Raw genomic sequence first — 19,620 nt, 5'->3', positions numbered from 1 at the left:
TTCTGCCTCAATGCATTTGTTATGAATTGTTCTGTATGAACAGTATGCAAGTCAAGTTTTTCACTGTATCTTGAGTATGTGGCCATAATAAACCAATACCAAGTAATATTTAATGGTAAGTAAAGAGTTATTCACATGCTACATAATAAAAAGTAACTAAAGTTCTGCAAGTATAATAGTTCTCACAGTAGCGTACTGGCTAGCACAATGGTTTACAGTACCAGTGAGCCGGGTTCAATTCCCACTGCTGTTTGTAAGGAATTTGTACTTTCTCCCTATGACTGTGTAGGTTTCCTCTGGGCCCTCCATTTTCCTCCACAGATTATGACATACCGATTCAAAGGTTAATTGGTCATTATAAATTGTCTCCTGATTAGGCTACTGTTAAATCAGGGGTTGCTGGGTGGTGCAGCTCGATGGGCCAGAAGGGCCTGTCCCAAGCTGAAGCTCAATAAATAAATAAATCAATACTTATAAATGGACAGCCCAGCTGATTGAGTTTAATTGCTAAAAGTTGCTTCAAGTATGTGATATGCATTTCACAATTTTTCTTTAACAGCTTCTTCAGCAACAAGAATATAAACTGTTGTACAGCAGGAAGGAAGGCCAGAGAATAGAAAATAAAAGCAAAAACAGATACAAAAATATCTTACCATGTAAGTGAACATTACATCCACATTTCTGTCTCAATTTTCATTTTGTTTTGAACCCATTTGAATACAAGATAAAGTTTCATTTGTCCAACAAGGTGAGTTTATTCATTGAACTGCAACAGAAACCATAACTGTTTCTGGTTATGTAACAAGCACAATAGCCTAGCAGTTAACACATCACTTTACAGTGCCAGCAGTCATCGATTGGGATTCAATTCTCATTGCTGTCTGCAAAGAGTTTGTACATTCTCCATGTGACTGCACGTTTTTCCTCCGGATGCTCCTGTCCTATAGTCCAAAGACATACTGGTTAGAATTAGTAAATTGTGGCCATGCTTGGTTAGTGCCAGAAGCATAGCGACACCTGCAGACTGCCCAGCACAATCCTGAGCAACACACAATATGCCGGAGGAAATCAACAAGTCAGGCAGCATCTTTGGAAAGGAATAACCGGTTGCGTTTAGGGCCAAGACCCTTCATCAAGATCTCCAGCATTTCTCCAGATCCTCCAGTATTTTGTGTGCTTTGGATTTTCAGGATCTGCAGGATCTCTTGCTGATTAGATTAAATACAAATGACACATTTCACTGTATGCTTTGATGTACGTTTGACAAATATGGATAATCTTTTTAACAGTTATAAATGCTGTGGTTTTATTCAGCATTAGGTATTCTTGATTTGATTTAATTTATTTTTCTTTTCACAAATGATAGTTAAAATGTAAACATTGAGTCAAATGTTTCCAAATTTTATCACTCCCTCTCATTTAATAGTTGAAGTGAAATGTTCCACAATTTCAGAAGAATGTTTTCAGTGAACTGGCATGGATTCTGTCCATGCCATAAGACCATAAGACATAGAAGACTAATTAGTCCATTTGGCCCATCAAGTCTTCTTCGCCATTCCATCATGGCTGATTTATTATCTCTCTCAGCCCTATTCTGCTACCTTCTCCTTGTAACTTTGACACCCCGACTAATCAAATACCTATCAACCACAGTTTCAAATATATCCAATAACTTGGCTTCCACAGCCATTTGTGATAATGAATTCCACAGATTCACCATCCTCCGGGTAAAGAAATTCCTCCTCACCTCTGTTCTAAAGAAACGTCCTTCTATTCTGAGGCTGTGCCCTCTGGTCCTAGGCTCCACCATGATAGAAAATATCCTCTCCATATCCACTCTATCTAGATCTTTCATTATTCAGTAGATTTCAATGAGATCCCCCCCCCCATTCTTCTAAGCTCCATCAAGTAGAGACCCAGAGTCATCAAGTGCTCCTCATATGTTAACCCTTTCAATCCCAAAATCAGTCTTGTAAACCTCCTCTGGACACACACTAATGCCAGCACATCCTTTCTTCAATAAGGGACCCAAAATTGCTCACAATACTCCAAATGTGGACTGACTGAATAGTGTATTTCCATGTGAAAAAAACTTTCACTTGAAACAGTTTGTGTTGTTCTTGAAATGCTAGTTTGCCATTACAGAAAAGTAATTTTAAACAAGTGCAAGTTTACATTCACAAACTTAATTTTAATGATCGCTGCCTTTTCTTTATAGTTGATAATACCAGAGTTAGGCTGAAGGAAGCTGATGAAAGTGTAGTGGGATCTGATTATATCAATGCTAATAATATCACAGTAAGTATTTCTTCATTTTGAAGTTAATTGTCATTCAAGATGCACATGTACGCAGCTAAATGAAACAGTGTTCCTGTTTTGTTTAGTTATTCATAATTTTTAAGAATTTCTTTGTTTTTGACTCAAAATGTAACTGTGTTTGGCTTGTTATACAACTGTTGCTTTCTTGAATCAATAGTCTTGGGTTGTTTCAGTCTATGGAGGGTAACAAAGTGGGTTTTGGGGGGCTGTTAGTGATTTGTACACCTGACCAGACCAATTACTGTCAGGCAACAGAGGAAGAGAAACTCTGGACTGTTGGTGAATGGGATTTGGATATGAATTAGGCTTCCCAGTATAACTGTTAAATGAATTATTCATGGACATCCAGGCTGGAAGTGGCTCTTTGGGTCTTCTCTTCTCTTCATGGACTGCCTCTTCCCCTGCTCTTGGTCTCCAAACATGCATGCAGAATGGTGTCAAATAAAGGCCAGCTCTATCATGAAGGATCCCACCCTCCCTGCTCATGGACTGTTCGTCTCACTCCCATCAGGACCACCAGACTCAAAAACAGTTACTTTCCCCGCCGTAAGGCTGAACAACAACACCACCCACTCACCCACCCCTCCACACCCCCAACCACCACTACATTATCATTTCCTGTCAGAAACACCTGTGCCTAGTGTCACTTTATGGACATACAATCAATCTGTGTATAGAAGCTATCTTATGTATTGATATCTATTCTGTTTTTTTATTATTGTGTTCTTTACCTTTTTGAATATTTTTTGAGCTGCATTGCATCCAGAGTAACAATTATTTCATTCTCCTGTATACTTTTGTACTGGAAATGACATTAAACAATCTTGAATCTTGAAATCCTTCCCCATGTTAATTTGTGAAGTCAGTGTCCTTATTCAATATTCAACAGACAGTCACACATTTTCAAAGTTCATTTATTACCCAAGTATGTGTACTATATACAACCTTGAGATTCGTCTCCTTACAGGCAACCACAAACAAAGAACCCCAATAGAACCCATTAATAAAAGACCATCAAACGCCAAAAATGCAGAAAAAAAAGTAAATTGTGCAAACAACAAAAGTAAGCAAACAACATTCAGAACTGAAGCTCATTAGTTGCAGGCCCAGCCTTTGTTCAGTGCAGAGTGAGTAGATCTCGCAGAGCAACAAGCTGAACTCTGGCCTGTCCCTTGCCTCTGGCCCCAATACCCTGACCTTATCAATCTGGCCCGGAGCTTAAATCAGCCAAACTACAGGTCGTGCCTTGCTCTCAGACCCACACCTGGGTCCTGCCGCCTCGCCTCAGTTCTGCCACATCAAATCGCCTCCAAGTCTACTCCAGCAATGGCCAAACATTAGCTCATTCCCCACTCTCAGGCCTGAGCCCTGCCACCTTAATTCAGCCTATACCCACCACACCACAATTGTCTGCACCTTCGAGACTTCAATTCACACTGCAAAAATGCAAGGTTGTACAAAAGCTCAATTCCAAAAGGGAAATTACAGGTTATTCATTGCACTGATCATATCTGAGAAAAGGTGTGATTAATGCAGTAATTTATAGTTTTGTATGCTGCCAGCAAGTCGTCGCTCTGCTTCACTAGTGCAATCTTAAACCGGAAAACACATTGTTTTGTCTATACTAAATACTCCATTGGTTCAGAATTGCAGTGGTCTACTCAGTCACTTTTCATCGTGGCTTTAATGTTTGCTGCTACTGGCATCTGCATGGGTAGCACAATTAGGCCAATGAGCCATGTTATCACAGCTGATTCATGCCGATACAAGCAATGAATTTTTTTGTGGAAGAGCATGTATGATGCCTGAACAAGTATGTGCTCCATTTCCAAACTGTTTAACGTTATCCAGAATGTGGGAGTCTAGAATCAGAGGACACAGCCTCAAAATATAAGAGCATTCCTTTAGAACAGAGATGAGGAATTTCCTTAGTCAGAGTGGGGAGAATCTGTGGAATTCATTTTCACAGATGGCTGTGGAGGCCAAATGGGTGTATTTAAAGCAGAGGTTGATAGGTTCTTAATTAATAAGTTTACATAGAGAAGGCAGAAGAAGGGGATTGAGACGGAAAGTTAATCAGCCAAGATCAAATGGCAGTGCAGACATCATGGGCCAAATGGCCTAATTTTGCTCCTATCTCTTGTGGTCTTAAAAACTGAAAGTTTGTGCATTTGAACAAATTATTTTCTTTCTCCACATAAACATGAAGAATGGGAAAAATGGAGATGACTGTAAAAACTACATTGCAACACAAGGCTGTCTTCAGAATACCATCAATGATTTTTGGAAAATGATTTACCAGGAAAATGCTCATGTTATTGTCATGACAACCAAAGAAATAGAAAGAGGAAAGGTAAGTCTGCCACTATATGTATACAGTCCTATGCTTGGGCAAACTGCTTATTATAATTGTTATGTCATAAAAATTCATTTTAAATTTTGTGAAAATATAATTAAAACAAGATTGGTTGATGCTCCTGAGCTACAGGAGCACCAGAATAGGACTGCCAGACTGGGTAACAGCTTCTTCCCTCAGGCTGTGAGACTAATGAATACCCTGCCACCACCAAAGTCTCATCACTTGGACAATGAGCTGTTTACTGTTTATTGTACTGTTTACTGTTTATCCGCGCTATGCACTTTACATGCATTTTAAATATTTTATTAACTTATTTGAGGTAGTAATTTGCTTTATGTGCTGTGTGTGACATATGTTTTGTGGGTGCACTGTGGTCTGGAGGAACATTGTTTTGTTTGGTTGTATATATGTACAGTCAGACGACAATAAACGTAAAATTGTATGAACTTAGAAATTTATGTAAACTTGCTTAAAGAAAATAGCTAGCAAAAGAACCAAGCAGCTTCACAAAAGGTTAAATAATAGGCTATATAAAGGGTTAACTCGGAAATTAGGAAATAGGTTATCAGGAGCCTTTTGTAAAGTAGTTGTACTTAGATCACAAATGAGAATGCATTCACACTCATCTTTGATGTCCTTTAGAAATAAGCAGCTTGCTGCCCGTCTCTGCCATATGCATATTTGCATCAGAACAGCTCTGCCTGGGAGCGGGAGATTTCTAATAGAGCAAGCACATTTCTTTTCTCTTCCTTCTAACAGCAGAAAACCAAAAAAAAGCCAGGAGAGGAACCAAGATCTTTTTGAATCCAATAAACATGTAGGTCACCAGATGAATAAACCACATGACAAAAGGCTGCTATTGGCTTCCTGTGTAAACTATTATATCATGCAGATTAAGTGGTTGACCACATTACACTGGACAACATATTTTTTCAAAAGTGTTGCTTCCTCAGAATTTTCTTTGTTTATGATAGACTGCTTGAAGATGAACACATATAATTTCAGACTACTTGCATCACGTAGGAATTTGGAAAAACAACAAATCAACTTTTATTGAATATAATGTGTTTAATTGCATAATGGTGCTGATGCTTTGCAATAGTTCAACTGAGTTAAAAATATTTTGTTAATGATTTTCATTTGTACATAGTGTCTGAGGCTTCTTGCTTAAGTGTCCAACAATAATTCGCTAGCATTGATGGATTCCAGTTGTCCTGGTATCTTTTCTCCATGCTGCAATGTCCTGGTGAAACCTTTCACCATGCTGGTCACTAATTGCACCAAGATTTGCAGGGAAGAAGTCTAAATAGGAATGCAGAAAATGAATCTTTAGTGACATGTTGCATTTCATGGTTTTATATGCTTGAAGCATGCTTTCAACCAGCTGCATATAGTTAGGTGCTCTGTAGATGCCGATAAAAATTCCAACAACTTCCTTGAATGCATTTCATGTGATTTTCTCTGGTCCCACTAGAAATTCTTCAAATTGCCTGTCATTGATAACCTGTTTGATTTGAGGATCAACAAAAACACTTTCCTTAATCTTGGCATCAGTTATTCTGGGAAGCACCTGTCTCAAATATCAAAATCCTTCATAGAAATTTTTGTGCCTGGTAATAGCAAATTCTATCCTTACAGTCCTGAACCCAATAATTATTACTAAAACCTGTCCTGCCATGCAGCAGCCGCGCCACCTAAGTGTGCCCAAGCATGCCTGGGCAAGATAGGAAACTTTCCAGCTTACATTGTAGGCAACATTTTAATTGACTTGAATTATGAATTGAAATAGTAAACGTAAGTGATTTCAAAAAATAGTGCGTGATAGGGAAATTTCATGGTGATTTTCATGATCAGTAGCCCAATATTCATAAGATACACCTAAAGGCATTCAGGAAGCAAAATCTTTGTTGTCCAGTGTATTAGTATGTCCAGCTTTATGGAAAATTTGGTATTCTAATTCTGTATTTCCAGATATTCCAGCTTTTAAATTTCAACGTAAATTTATTATCCAAGTACATATATATTACCATATACTTCTTAGGGATTGATTTTCTTGCAGCATTTACAAGAAAAAAAATCAAGAAAATACAAAAGAATTTATGAAAAACTATACAGAAACAAAAACTGACAAACAGCCAATATGCAAAAGAAGCTAAATTGTGCAAATACTGAGAACATGAGTTCTAGAGCCTTTGAAAGTGAATCGAGAGGTTGTGGAATCAGCTCAGTGTTGAGGTGAGTGAAGGTATCCACACCATTTCAGGAGCCTGATGGTTGTAGAGTGATAACTGTTCCTGAAACTGGTGTGTGGCACCTAAGGCTCCTTTACCTCCTGCCTGGTGGCAGTAGTGAGAAGAGAGCATGCCTTGGATGATGGGGATCCTTGATGACACATGCTGCTTTTTTGTGGCCGTATTCTGTATAAATCTCGTACTGGCCATGTTTAGCCATTGCCGACAATCTGTCAGACTCTCTCCTAAATATACTGTGGAATTCATTGTGGCTGTAGAGGCGAAGTCATTGGGTATATTTTGGGTCAGGGGTGTCTTGGATTGCATCCATAGCATTTTACAGAGGGAGAGAGGGCAGGTATATATCTTGGTACATATTGATATGAATGACATAGGAAGGAAAAGCAAAAGGGTCCTGAAAAGAGAATTTAGAGGGCTAGGTAGGAAGCTGAGAAGTAAGACCTCCAGGGTAGTAATTTTTGGATTGCTGCCTTTGACATGCGCCAGTGAGGGTAGAAACTGGTTGATTTGGCAGATTAATGTGTGGCTTGGAAGCTAGTGCAGGGGGCAGGGCTTCAGGTTCCTGGATCATTGGGATCTCTTCTGGAGGAGGTATGACCTGCTCAAAAGTGATGGGTTGCACCTGAGCCTGAAGGGGACCAATATTCTCATGGGCAGGTTTGTTAGAGCTGCTGGGAAGGGTTTAAATTAATTTGGCAGGGGGTGGGAACCAGAGTGAAGGGACTCAGGATAGGATTGTCAGGAAGGGCAGGCGGATGAGGGGACAAAATTGCAGCCAGCAGGGTGAGTATCGATGCATTAGGGATGCAGAATCAAAAAGAGTAGCAAATACAGTACTGGTAAAGAATGGCATCTAATCAGTAGAAAAATGTGACGTAGAATTGGAAGATGTTGAAACTTGTGTGTTGAGTTAAGAAACTGTAAGGGTAAAAGGACCCTGATGGCAGTTATATACAGGCCTCCCAACAGTAGCTGGGATGTGGACCACAGATTACAATGGGAAATAGAAACAGCATATCAAAAGGGCAGTGGAAGTCATGGAAGATTTCAACATGCAAGCCAATTGGGAAAATCTGGTTGGTAATGGCTCTTAAGAGAGTGAGTTTGTTGAATGCCTACGAGATGGCTTTTTAGAGTAGTTTGTCGTTGAGCCTACTAGGGGATCAACTGTACTGGATTGGGTGTTATGTAATGAACCAGAGGTGATTAGGGAGCTTAAGGTAAATGAACCCTTGGAAGGCAGGATCACGATATGATTGAGTTCACCATGAAATTTGATAGGGAGAAAATAAAATCTGACTTAGCAGGTTTTCAGTAGAGTAAAGGAAATTACAGTGGTATGAGAGAGGAACTGGCCAAAGTTAATTGGAAGATGATGCTTGCAGGGATGAAAGCAAAGCAACAATGATGTGAGTTTCTGCGAAAAATGAGGAAGATGCAGCATAGGTGTATTCCAAAAACAAAGAAATACTCAAATGACAAAATAGTACAACCGTGGCCGACAAGGGAAGTCAAAACTAATGTAAAAGCAAAAAAGAGGGCATGCAATAGTGGTAAAGTAGAGGATTGGGAGTTTTTAAAAAACCTACAGAGAGCAACTGAAAGAATTATTAGGAGGGAAAAGATAAAATATGAAAGCAAGATAGCAAACAATATCAAAGTGGATAGTAAAAGCTTTTTCTAGTATGAAAAAAAATAAAAAAGAGAGATGAGAGTGGATATAGGACCACTAGAAAATGGGGCAAGAAAAAATAATAATGAGGGAAAAAGAGATGGCAAATGAATATTTTGCATCAGTTTGCACTGTGGAAGACACTAGCAGTGTGCCAGATGTTGAAGGGTGTGAGGGAAGAGAAGTGAGTGCAGTTACTACTACAAGGGAGAAGGTGCTCAAAAAGCTGAAAGACCTAAGGGTACATAAGTCACCCGGACCAGATGAACTGCACCCGAGGGTTCTGAAGGAGGTAGCAGTAGAGATTGTTGTGGCATTAGTAATGATAATTGGACTCTGGGTTCGCGGCAGAGGACTGGAAAATTGCAAATGTCACTCCACTTGTTAAGAAAGGAGGAAGGCAGCAGAAACAAAATTATAGACCAGTTAGCCTGACCTCTGTGGTTGGGAAGATGTTGGAGTCAATTGTCAGGGATGTGGTTTCAGAGTACTTGGTGACACAGGACAAGATAGGACAAAGTCAGCATGGTTTCCTTAAGGGAACTCTTGCCTGACAAACCTGTTGGAACTCCTTGAGGAGATTACAAGTGGGATAGATAAAGGAAATGCAATGGATGTTGTATATTTGGACTTTCAGAAGGCCTTTGACAAGATGCCACACATGAGGCTGCTTGCCAGGTTAAGAGCCTATGGTATTAGGAAAGTTACTGGCATGGTTAGAGCTTTGGTTGATTGATTGAAGGCAGTGAGTGGGAATAAAAGGATCCTTTTCTGGTTGGCTGACAGTGACTAGTGGTTTTCCACATGGGTCAGTGTTGGGACTGCTTTTTAGGCTGTATATCAGTGATTTAGATGATGGAATAGATGGCTTTGTTGTCAAGTTTGGGAGATGATACGAAGATTGGGGGAGGAGATGGTAGTGTGGAGGAAACAGGTAGGCTGTGGAAGGTCTTCAACAGATTAGGAGAATGGACAAGGAAGTGGCTAATGAAATACAATGTTGGCAAATGCATGGTCAAGCACTTTGGTAGAAAATGTAAATGTGCAGACTATTTTCTAAATGGGGAGAAAATCCAAAAATCTGAGATGTAAAGGGCCTTGGGAGTCCTAATACAGAACACCCTAAAGGTTAACATGCAGGTAGAGTCAGTGGTGAGAAAGGCAAATGCTGTATCGGCATTCATTTCAAGCGGTCTAGAATACAAGAGCAGGGATGTGATGCTGAGGTTTTATAAAGCACTGGTGAGGCCTCACCTTGAGTATTGTGAACAGTTTTGGGCTCCTGATCTAAGAAAAGATGTGTTGGCATTGGAGAGAGTTCAGAGAAGGTTCACAAAGATGATTCCGGGAATGAAAGGGTTATCATATGAGGAACATTTGATAGTTCTGGGTCTGTACTCACCAGAACTTAGTAGGATGAGGGTGTATCTCATTGAAACCTTTCGAATGTTGAAAGGCCTACACAAAGTAGATGCAGAAAGGATGTTTCCCATGGTGGGAGAGTCTAGGACAAGAGGGCACAGCCTCAGGACAGAGGGGCATCCACTTAAAACAGAGATGCGGAGACATTTCTTCAGACAGAAGGTGGTGAATTTGTTACCACAGGCAATTGTGGAGACCAGTTCACTGAGTGTATTTAAAGCAGTACTTGATAGGTTCTTCACTGGACATGGCATCAAAGGTTATGAGGAGAAGGCAGGGGAGTGGGGCTGAGGAGGGGGGAAATGTATTAGCCATGATTGAATGGCAGATAGACTCGATGGGCCAAATGGCCTAATTCTGCCCCTATATCTTATGGTCTTATGTCTTATATTTAAAGTGGAGGTTGATAGATTCTTAATTAGTTAGGGTGTCAAAGATTATATGGAGAAGGCAGGAGAATGAGATTGAGAGTAGTAGTAAATTAGCCATGGTGGAATGGTGGAGCAGACTTAATGGGCCAATTGTCCTGATTCTGCTCCTATGTCTTATGGTCTATAGTTGGAGACTAATATCCTATCTTGCGTAGTGAATTACATAAATCCCAGAGTTTACCTTGTTTTTCTGTCATCTGCATTTTCTCCAAGGTACTTCATGGAAGTGCTACCAAACAAAATGTACGGCTTAGTGACCTGCTGTCATTGCTTTAAGTGTAGGGTGTGTCTTCATTTCTCTCTCGGAAGTATTTCCACTACATGAATCACTTACTTGCATATATTCTGCTGATTACACAAGCTCTCAATTTAGAGGTTATAAATAAATTAGAATTGAGGAGGTACTTTTGTAAATAATTCATACTCAGCTTTTTGCTCTATATGCTAAATATACTCAGTGTCCACTTTATTAGGGATATCTGTACCCCTCCTTATTAATGCAAGTATCTAATCAGCCAATTATGTGGTTGCAACTTAATGCATCAAAGCCAGGCAGACCTGGTCAAGAGGTTCAATTGTTGTTCAGATCAAGTTTCAGAATGGCAAAAAAATGTGATCTAAGTGACTTTGACTGTGGACCGATTGTTGGTGACAAACTGGGTGATTTGTATATCTCAGAAACTGCTGATCTCCTGGGATTTTCACACACAACAATCTCTAGAGTTTACAAAAGAATAGTGAGAAATACAAACAACATCCAGTGAGCGGCAGTGCTGTGAGCAAAAACACCTAGTTAATCAGAGAGTTATTTGCATTAATAAGCAAAACACCCAGGGATATGCTGGGTGGCACTCTGCAAATGTTGACACGCATTTTGGCACCAATACAACATGCCCACAAGTGCTTGGCAGAGCCACACAGAATAAATACAACAAGCAACAGAACAGCAAAACAAGCCCCTTTCCTTCCTTCCATTCACCCAAGCATATCCACAGTCCTTCAAGGATTGAAAAAATACGTAGTTGATTCAATCCTGATGAAGGATCACAGCCAGAAATGTCAACTATTGATTCCTTTCCATAGCTGCTGCTTGACCTGCTGAGTTCCTCCAGCATTTTATGTGTATGTTGCCTTGATTTCCTGTGCTTATGTATTTTATTTTATTTTTGTAATCTTACACAGCTGTTAAGAATGTTTGTTCCTGCAGGGCACAAGAATAGATGTTTAAATTTGCTACCCCATTTGGTATACAATGCATTTTTGACATAAATACAAATGCCACTACATGACAGTAGCTCAAGCCAATTATTTTAATGAGAGCACAATAAACCATCATAAACCAAGAGATTCTGTAGATGCTGGAAATCCAGAGCAACACACTCAAAATGCTGGAGGAACTCAGCAGTTCAGAACATAAAAAATAGGAGCAGGAGTAGACCATCTGGCCCATTGAGCCTGCTCCACCATTCAATAAGATCATGGCTGATTTGACCATGGACTCATCTCCACCTACCTGCCTTTTCCCCATAACCCTTAATTCCCCTACTATGCAAAAATCTATCCAACCTCGTCTTAAATATATTTACTAAGGTAGCCTCCACCGCTTCATTGGGTAGAGAATTCCACAGATTCACCACTCTTTGGGAAAAGCAGTTCCTCCTCATTTCCATCCTAAATTTACTCCGCCACTTCTTGAAGCTATGTCCCCTAGTTCTAGTCTCATCTACCAGTGGAAACAACTTTCATGCCTCTGCATCACCTCCATAGCCAGTATATCCTTCCAGCATCAATGAAGGGAATAAAGAGATCTATCAACTTTGAGTAGCAATCGATTTTTTCAACGCCTTAAAACAATGTCGCTTATGATATTGTCCATATGGACTTCAGCTCTAGCAGTCTAAAATGGGAATATTTGATGATTTCCATCAAGAGTTGCTCACACAAATCGCCTTCTTAATGGTGCTACCAAAAGTTCCGAAAGGCACCATCCATCATTAAGGAGCCTCATCACCCTCCTCTCATTACTACCATCAGGAAGGAGGCACACACTCAACAATTAGGAATAGCTTTTTTCCTTCTGCCGTCAGATTTCTGAATGGACGTTGAACCCATGAACACTACCTCACTGCTTGTTAAAATTTTTCTTTTTGATTACTTACTTAATGTAACTTTTTAAATATAGATTTACTTCTATCTTACTATCATTTACAGTGTTTTATTATTCTGTATTGCAATGTACCGCAGCAGCATAGCGACAAGTTTCACGACATATGCCAGTGATATTAAACCTGATTCTGATTCTGAATAAAGAGTCAACATTTTGGGCCAAGACCCTTCTTCAGGACTGATAAACCATCAACATAAAATGTCATTTAAGGGCAGCATGGTAGTGTAGTGGTTAACATAAAGCTATTACATCGCCAGTGACCCAGGTTCAATTCCTGCTGCTGTTTGTACATTCTCCCCATGACCAAGGTTTTTCCCAGGGGCTCCGGTTTCCTCCCACAGTCCAATAATGTACAGGTCGGTAGGATAATTAGCCACATGGGATTAATTGGGTGGCACAGGCTCACTGAGCCAGAAGGACCTGTTGCCATGCTGTATCTCTAAATAAAAATAAATAAAAACTATGTTGTTGATTTCTGTGTAATCCTGACTCTTGATACATGTCCAAGCATGATATTTGTACCTTCATCACAAAACTCACTCTATAGTGTTAAAATAAATCATGTTCTTTGAAGTAATTAGTACGCTTTACTGAGCAACAAAGCAGCAATACTAAAACAAGCCCTGTTTCCATTGCATGCGTAGCAAAGCCCCTAACATCCTTCAGAAAGAGAGGATTTATTTCAAATCGGCTCATACATTATGAATATTTTTGTTGTCGGAGTTTGAGTATTGCACAATTATTCTTCATTATCTCTTCCTTGCAGTGTAAATGCGTTCGCTACTGGCCAGATGTCAAAACATCAACAGAGTATGGCATGTTATCTGTGCGGAATCTGGAAGAACGCATGGCACAAGATTATATTGTACGAGACCTGGAGGTTATGCGACTAGACCGGGTAACTATGCAATTAGAACATACAACATAGAATGATGAACAGTACAACACAGGAACAGGCCTTTGGCCCACAATGTTATGCCAAACCAATTAAGTTGGTGATCAAATTGCTAACTAAACTAATCCCTTCTGCCTAAATATGTCATGGTCCGGCCCTTGAAATCCGCATTCCAGTTCATGGTCTGGTTCATCGATCCTTATTCCGGGTTTTCCTGTTTTCACTTGTTTCATTGGGTGCCTTAATTCTCGTTTTGGGCTGGCACATAAATACCTCTGCAAACCAAGGATTCCCTGCTGGACTGTTCCCTTCCCCTCCCTTCTGAATCCCCGACGGTTACCTCGCCTGCAACCTTCATCTGCCACTTCGTCAGAATCTTCGTCAAGTATCCTCGGCAGCGACCTCATCAAGTATCTTCGGCAGTTACCTCGGCAAATATCCTCAGCAGTCATCCCAGCCCTGTGTCCTAAAAAGGGTCCTGGCCCTGCATCCTGGAAAGCATCCCAGCCCCTGCGTTTAAGAAAGGGTCCCGGCCCTGCGTCCTAGAAGGGTCTTGGTGGCTCCGAGCCCAAGTAGGAGTCCCGGCTCCGTACCCTAGAGCCTAACCCAGCCAAGTCCAAGAGCTGAGACAAATCTAGTTCAAGAGCCACGTCCTGTGCTGGAGTTCCCTCGTCCTGTCCAGGAGTCCCTCTTCTAGTCCAAGCCACGTCCAAGAACCTGGTCTAGTCCAAACCACATCCAAGAACCTGGTCTAGTCCAAGCCACGTCCAAGAACCTGGTCTAGTCCAAGCCACGTCCAAGAACCTGGTCTAGTCCAAACCACATCCAAGAACCTTGTCTTGTCTAAGCTTAGTCCAAGAACCTCATCCTGTCCAAGTCAAGGCTTTGTGTTCTTGTCCTGTCCATGTGCCTTGTCCTGTGCAGGAGTTCCACGTCCAGTCCTATTGTCACGTCTTATCCTGGCCTAGATCCTGGGTCCGAGCCAGAGTCAAGACCCAGGTTCTGTCCAGTCTCTGGCTCGGAGTCCTAGCCCAGGCTCCTAGTTCCAAGTTCTGTGTCCTGGTCCCGCTTTCCTATTCTTAGTCCTAGCCCAGGCCCGGTGTCCATGCCTCGTCCAGAGCCTGTGTCCATGTCCAGCGTCGTTTCTTCCTGATTCCCCTTGCTTTCTTAATAAACCTTGTCCTGTTCCTAGTACTTCAGTGTCTGTTCTTGCATTTGGGTCGGATCCCAGCGCCCCTCTTGCCTTGTCCTGTTCCTAGTACTTCAGTGTCTGTTCTTGCATTTGGGTCGGCTTCCAGCACCCCCTTGTGACAAAACAATGCTCAAGCCTTCCACTTCCCTCACATTTATTTCGGGATACAACACAGACAGGCCCGTCTGGTCCAACGAGCCATACTGCCCAGCAGCCCAGCTATTTAACAATAGCTTAATCACAGTAGAATTTACAGTGACCAAAGTTAACCTACTAACTGGTACTTCTTTAAACTGTGTGAGGAAACCAGAGCACCCGAAGGAAACCCGTACATTCACGGGGAGGGCGTACTGTACAAACTCCTCACAGGCAGTGCTGAAATTGAACTCTGAACTCCGAAGCCCTGAGTTAGAAACATAGAAACATAGAAACCCTACAGCACAATACAGGCCTTTCGGCCCATAAAGCTGTGCCGAATATGTCCTTACCTTAGAAATTACCTAGGGTTACCCGTAGCTCTCTATTTTTCTAAGCTCTATGTACCTATCCAAGAGTCTCTTAAAAGACTCTATCATTTCCGCCTCCACCACCATCACCGGCAGCCCATTCCACGCACTCATCACTCTCTGCATAAAAAACTCCTGGCATCACCTCTGTACTTACTTCCAAGCACCTTAAAACTGTGCCCTCTCATGATAGCCATTTCAGCCCTGGGAAAAAGCTTTTGACTATCCACATGAATTATGTTAAATCCTACGCCCTATCCATGTGCTTATCTAAACGTCTCTTAAAAATCCCTAATGTATCTGCCTCTACCACCATCTGTGTGAAAAAACTTGCCCCTCACATCTCCTTTGAGTTTACAGTTGATTAGAATTTCATCCAGAGTATTATAAGCTTGAAACTTTCCAGTAAGGGATTTGAGACTGAGGTGGCTTCACAGGAATGTTTTAGGTTCTACAAATCCAGTTAAGATGTTTCAGTGGAATATTGGGTGAATCTATAGAAGTTTGTCAAAGTTTTAGATGACGTATTGAATCTGCACAAACTATATCTTTGTAGGTTTTCACTTAAGATGTGATGGTAGACCTAGGTCTTTGTCTTTCAGTGTAGGTGGATGCCATTGCACCTTGCCATTGAAGAAAAAGCAGCAGTTTTTTCTGTTTTAAGACCAATTACTCAGCTTAATATTACAAGAATGACATTAACTGAGTATTTATGTTATGCTGTTAATGGAATCTTGTTGCAAGCAAATTAAAACCAGAAAATACTGGAAATACTCAGCAGGTCAGGCTGCATCTGTGGAGAGAAGAGGCAGAGTTAACATTTCAGGTCAAAGACCCCTTGTTGAACTGGTTTGCCAATTTGTGAATTAAAAATTCTCACAGTAGTAAGCACATTGCGATACAATAATATTTTAATGATGTCAGTATTGGTCTCTAGTACAAGACCCATAAAATGTTTTACGTGTAGGAAAAATTTTAACACAAATCATTGATTGATCATGCGCAGCATTTCTTATTTGTTGAAAGGTTTAAAAAAAAGGTGTCATGGCAGTGTAGTGGTTAGCATAACTCTATTACAGCACTGGCAACCCGGGTTCAATTCCTGCCACTGTCTGTAAAGAGTTTTTACCTTCTCCCCATGATTGAATGTCTTTCCTCTGGGTGCTTCGCTTTCCTCCCACATTCCAAAAACATATGGGGCAGTAGTTACTTGGTTACTTGGGTGTAATTGGGTGGTGTGCGCTTGTTGGGTTGGAAGCACCTGTTATGGTGCTGCATCTCTAAATAAATTAGAGATTAGAAACTAAGAAATAGTCATTGTTTTAATTATCATTGTATTTTTTTGGTTACCAGTAGTTTACTTGCTGCTGAGAGGGCAGCATCTTCTGCTATTGATATAGTACAGCGCGGACTTCTTAGCCCGTCACCCTCTACTGAGGCATAGGCCACCAACAGCATCTCTGTCCTGGGCCAGTCTTTCAAGTTGTCCCCAGGTGTGGCCCATCTTCGAAGATCCTTCCTCTCCCAGGGATAAAGTCTTTGGAGCTTCTGTTGGTATGGCATAGCTCTGGGTTTCTAGTTTCTAGTCTCATGCCCAACCCTCCTCTTTTTGCAACCAGGTTTAGGGCTGCCGATGGTAGAGTTACAGTAGGGACTAGGAAAGTGAAAATATGCTAACATTTGATGATTTTATTTCACACAGAACGAACGTCCTCGGCACGTATGGCACTATCAGTACCTCAGCTGGCCTGACCATGGGGTTCCCAACGAACCAGGAGGAGTATTAAGCTTCTTGGACCAAGTAAACAGAACACAGCAAAGTATCCCAGACACTGGGCCCATTATAGTGCACTGCAGGTATCTGAATCATTTGCAAAATGGCCTTTGGATTACTGTAAATTGACCACTGAATATAGCTTCAGCTCAACATACAGACAGCAGTAGTTTCTAGGATAACGGGATGGTGCAGTAGTGTAGTGGTTAGCGTCACCCTTTACATTACCGGCAATCAGAAGATTAGATTATGAGGACACTCAGTCCTCGTTTATTGTCATTTAGAAATGCATGCATTAAAAAATGATACGTTCCTCCAGAACGATATCACAAGAAACACAAGACAAACCAAGACTAAAACTTAGAAAACCACATAATTATAACATATAGTTACAACAGTGCAAAGCAATACCATAATTTGATAAAGAGCAGACCATGGGCACAGTAAAAAAAAGTCTCGAAGTCCCAATAGCCTCATCATCTCACGCAGACGGCAGAAGGGAGAAACTCTCCCTGCCATGAACCTCCAAGCGCCGCAAACCTGCTGGTGCAGTGCCATTAGAAGCACCTGAGTCCGTCCGAAAACTTCGAGCCTCCAACCAGCCCCTTCGACACAGCCTCTCCAAGCACCATCCTCTGCCAAGTGCTTCAACCCCGCCCCGGCCGCTGAGCAACAAGCAAAGTCGAGGACTCGAGGCCTTACCCTCCGGAGATTCTGGACAACACAGTAGCAGCAGCAGCGAAGCAGGCATTTCAGAAGTTTCACCAGATCTTCCTCCATGCTCTCACGTCCGTCTCCATCAAATCAGGATTGTGCACGGCACCCTACTTGACAAATAACAAACATCACTGGAGTGGCCGCTGTGAGCTGCGTCGCGCCACCATCTTCTCTTCCCTCCCATGGGGAAGGGTGTGGCTAGGACTCCTAGACCCAAAAACAATTAATTCCCCCAAGTCATCAGGCTGATCAACAGTTCCACCCACTAACCAACCCCACCACCACTATAATCAGTCTGTGTATATGACACACACAAAATGCTGGAGGAACTCAGCATGTCAAGCAGCGTTTACGGAAAAAAGTAAAAGTCGACTTTTTGGGCCAAGACCCTTCCTTAAGACTGAAGAAGGGTCTTGGCATGAAACATCGACTGTTTGCTCTTTTCCATCGATGCTGCCTAACCTGCTGATTCCTCCAGCACTTTGTGTATGTGGCTTGGATTTCCAGCATCTGCAGGTTTTCTCGTGTTTATGTGTATAACAGTTACTTATACATTTTGTTTTATAGGATTGCTTATATAGTAATATTTATTGTGTTTTATGGTGTTCTTTATGCTTATTGTGTGTTTTTTAATGCAGATCCAGAGTAACAATCATTTTGCTCTCCTTCACACTCGTTTATTTGTTTAGCAATACACCTTTCAAGGCATGCTGCCCCAGCAACCTCACAACCCCGATTAACCCTGACCTAATCACAGGGCAGTTTACATTGACTAATTAACTTACTAACCGGTACATCTTTGGACTGTGGGAGGAAACCGGAGGACCTGGAGAAAATCCACACATTCCACAGGAGCACATACAGAAACTCCTTACAGAATCGCACTGGAAATTAACTTTGAACTCTGGAACACCTGAGCTGTAAGAACATAACGCTAACCGCTACACTATCATGGTGCCCACTCATGTAGTAAAGAACGACAATAAATAATCTTGAGTCTTGAATATTGATCTTAAACTCCCATTGCTGTCTGTAAGTAGTTTGTACTTTCTTTCCATGACTATTGTCTGGGTATTCAAAAGTACGAATTTCAAAAGTACGTGTGGGTTAGGCTGAGCGAGTTGTGGCCATGCTATGTTGGTGCTGGAAGCATGATGATACTTGGGGTTGCCCCCAGCACACTCTTGGACTGTGTTGGTCATTGATGCAAATGATGCATTTCACTGTATGTTTCATTGTCTCTGTGTCATCATCATCATTATGAGAAAATCTGCAAACGGCTGGAAGTCCAAAATAATGCACAAAATGCTGGAGGAACTTGGCAGGCCATGCTGCATCTATGGAAAAGAGAAAACAGATGGCATTACGGGTCGAGACCCTCCATCAGGACTGGGGAAGGGTCTCGGCCCATAACGTCCACTGTTTACTCTTTTCCATAGATGCTGCCTATTATCATTATGGCCATGATGTTTGACATAGGTGATCATGGTCTTCCTTATATCCATGGCCATGATTGTTTTTGGCAATTTTTTTCTACTGAACTGCCCTTCTTCTGGGTCGTGCCTTTACAAGATGGGTGACCCCAGCCATTATCAATACTCTTCAGAGATTGTCTACCTGGCGTCAGTGGTCACATAACAAGACATGTGATGTGCACCAGCTGCTCACACGACCATCCACCACCTGCTCCTATGGCTTCACGTGATCCTGATTGTGGGGGGGTGGGGGGGGGCGGTGAAGCTAAGCAGGTGTTACACTTTGCTCAAGGGTAACCTGCTGGCCAGCGGAGGGATGGAGTGCCTTACACCTCCTTTGGCAGAGATGTACATTTCTCCACCCCACCACTATGTACGTGACAAAAAAAAGCACATCTTTTATTTCATCGTTAGTAATTGACTGAAAACTGGAATTAAG

General features: G+C 41.5%; 1 protein-coding gene across 4 annotated transcripts in view; it reads left to right on the top strand.

The window, feature by feature from the left end:
• Nucleotides 1-19,620, top strand: part of ptpn11b (protein tyrosine phosphatase non-receptor type 11b) — a 153,055-nt gene that overhangs the window by 114,168 nt on the left and 19,267 nt on the right. For all 4 annotated transcript variants that reach the window (XR_010016116.1, XM_063033442.1, XM_063033441.1 and 1 more), the window contains exons 7-11: nucleotides 560-656; nucleotides 2,219-2,298; nucleotides 4,529-4,672; nucleotides 13,389-13,520; nucleotides 16,918-17,072. Coding sequence is in view for 3 of the 4 variants with exons in the window: in XM_063033442.1 (XP_062889512.1) it covers nucleotides 560-656; nucleotides 2,219-2,298; nucleotides 4,529-4,672; nucleotides 13,389-13,520; nucleotides 16,918-17,072 (608 nt within the window). In the remaining variant the exon portion in view is untranslated. The remainder of the gene's footprint in view (nucleotides 1-559; nucleotides 657-2,218; nucleotides 2,299-4,528; nucleotides 4,673-13,388; nucleotides 13,521-16,917; nucleotides 17,073-19,620) is intronic.

Source organism: Mobula hypostoma, chromosome 25, assembly GCF_963921235.1.
Source record: "Mobula hypostoma chromosome 25, sMobHyp1.1, whole genome shotgun sequence".
In the NCBI taxonomy this organism is placed as follows: Eukaryota; Metazoa; Chordata; class Chondrichthyes; order Myliobatiformes; family Myliobatidae; genus Mobula; species Mobula hypostoma.
Note: the sequence above shows the minus strand (reverse complement) of the source record. Positions and strands in the feature narration are given on the sequence as shown.